At 31.2% G+C, this 1,589-nt stretch overlaps 1 protein-coding gene across 2 annotated transcripts in view; it reads left to right on the top strand.

Annotated features, from left to right (window-relative positions):
• LOC119591298 (RAB6A-GEF complex partner protein 2-like) overlaps positions 1-1,078 on the top strand; it is a 6,703-nt gene extending 5,625 nt beyond the window's left edge. For both annotated transcript variants that reach the window (XM_037940026.1, XM_037940025.1), the window contains exon 9: positions 10-1,078. In XM_037940026.1, the coding sequence (XP_037795954.1) occupies positions 10-233 (224 nt within the window). In that variant the 3' untranslated portion in view covers positions 234-1,078. The remainder of the gene's footprint in view (positions 1-9) is intronic.
• Positions 1,079-1,589: the final 511 nt, after the last annotated feature.

The raw sequence follows: 1,589 nt of genomic DNA, 5'->3' as shown, positions 1-1,589 counted from the left end.
TCGCCACAGTGAGTCTACAGTGGCGGCTTCACTTTGAGTTTGTAACGAGCAAATCAGAAGTGCCAGGGCCCTCCACTCCCCAGAACCCAGAGGACCAGATCGAGTGGCGAGCACCGAGTGCGCTGGAAATCGAGACCATGGTGTGGGATCTGCCCATTACAGTCTTGCCAACAACCCCAAGTCAAGTTGCTCAAGCCATCTGTATGCCAGCCCAGCAGACCTTGAAACTGTAGTTCTTTTTGTTTTTAATTTTGAATATATTTTTTAGTTGTGTTTGAACCATTACCAGAACTTGTAATTACAAACTGATTTTTTATGTGAAATTTTTATTATTATAATTGTTTACTTGTTTGTTTCACAGAAGGATAATGTGGTAGTTAGTATTCATATTACTGTATTAACATAAAGAATTGATCATAAATATTATTTAGTCGGCTACCATCGACACTTTAATACTGGGAGGATGTTGTATAGGACATATACTAGTATGTACAAGCAGTAGCATCCAAAATTGTACTTTCCTGTTTATACAAATATATTTTTCTCAGTCACTTTGGTGTACATTGGATATTTGTACCTTAAAAAAAAATATATTTTTTTTTTTGTAGACTTCATCAGGGACCTAGTCTGTATTATATATTTTATACATTTTATGAACTTCATATTTCTGCTAGATAAAGATGAAACTTGTTATCTAGTATATGTAAATTTGACGGAAAAGCTTTACACATTTTACCATGAGGAAAATTTAATAATCTTTAATTAACTTTTACAAGTGTTACTGTAAAGAAAGATCTTTTAATATGAATTTTGTTGTTAGTTTGTAGGACAAGGATGTAAATATAACTATTTATTGCCGGTTATTGTAACTAGTTTTACTCGAGAGTAAGGACAAGGGGCCAAAGAGTGAATGTAACTGTGTAGATTACAAAAAGGACGGAGGATATTTTCCCCTCCTAATATTATAAAAATACGTCTTCCTTTTGCATATTTGCTGCAAGGAATGGAATGGGATTTTACAGGTACAATCAAGCATTACTTTTAACTGAAATATGTTTTAAATAAATTTTATCATTTCCTTGTGTTTTGCTTCTATCCATTTAGGTGTTTAATTCATTGTACAGTATATTTGTTTAATATGTTATTGTCAAATGTTCTTCCCTTTTGTGTAGTATATGATGAATTTTGTCTAATAGCTCCCTTAATTTTAAATAATGCTTCATTTACATAAATTTACTAAGCTTAAATGAATGGTTGATTCATGACAGCACACAATTTACAGAGATTACTCAATAAAATTTGATCACATTTAATAAAATTACATAATTAAATGAGATGTATTCTCTATTGTTCTACACTTATGTATTATAAGGCCAAGCTCCAATATTTTTGTACTCTATATGAAAATAATTAATCTTAACCAATATAATAAAATTGTGCTATTTCAGTATAAAGTTAAAATATGATCAGATTTCTTCCAGTTTCTATTCCTTGGAAAGAAGAAGAAAAAAAGCTTCTATAACAAGTATGAACCATGGAAGCTTTAGGGCGTTTCATAAGAATCATCATAACTTTTGGCTTGATTACTT

Source organism: Penaeus monodon, chromosome 28 (assembly GCF_015228065.2).
Source record: "Penaeus monodon isolate SGIC_2016 chromosome 28, NSTDA_Pmon_1, whole genome shotgun sequence".
Classification (NCBI taxonomy): domain Eukaryota; kingdom Metazoa; phylum Arthropoda; class Malacostraca; order Decapoda; family Penaeidae; genus Penaeus; species Penaeus monodon.
The sequence above is the reverse complement of the archived record's forward strand: the minus strand, read 5'-3'. Positions and strand labels throughout refer to the sequence as shown.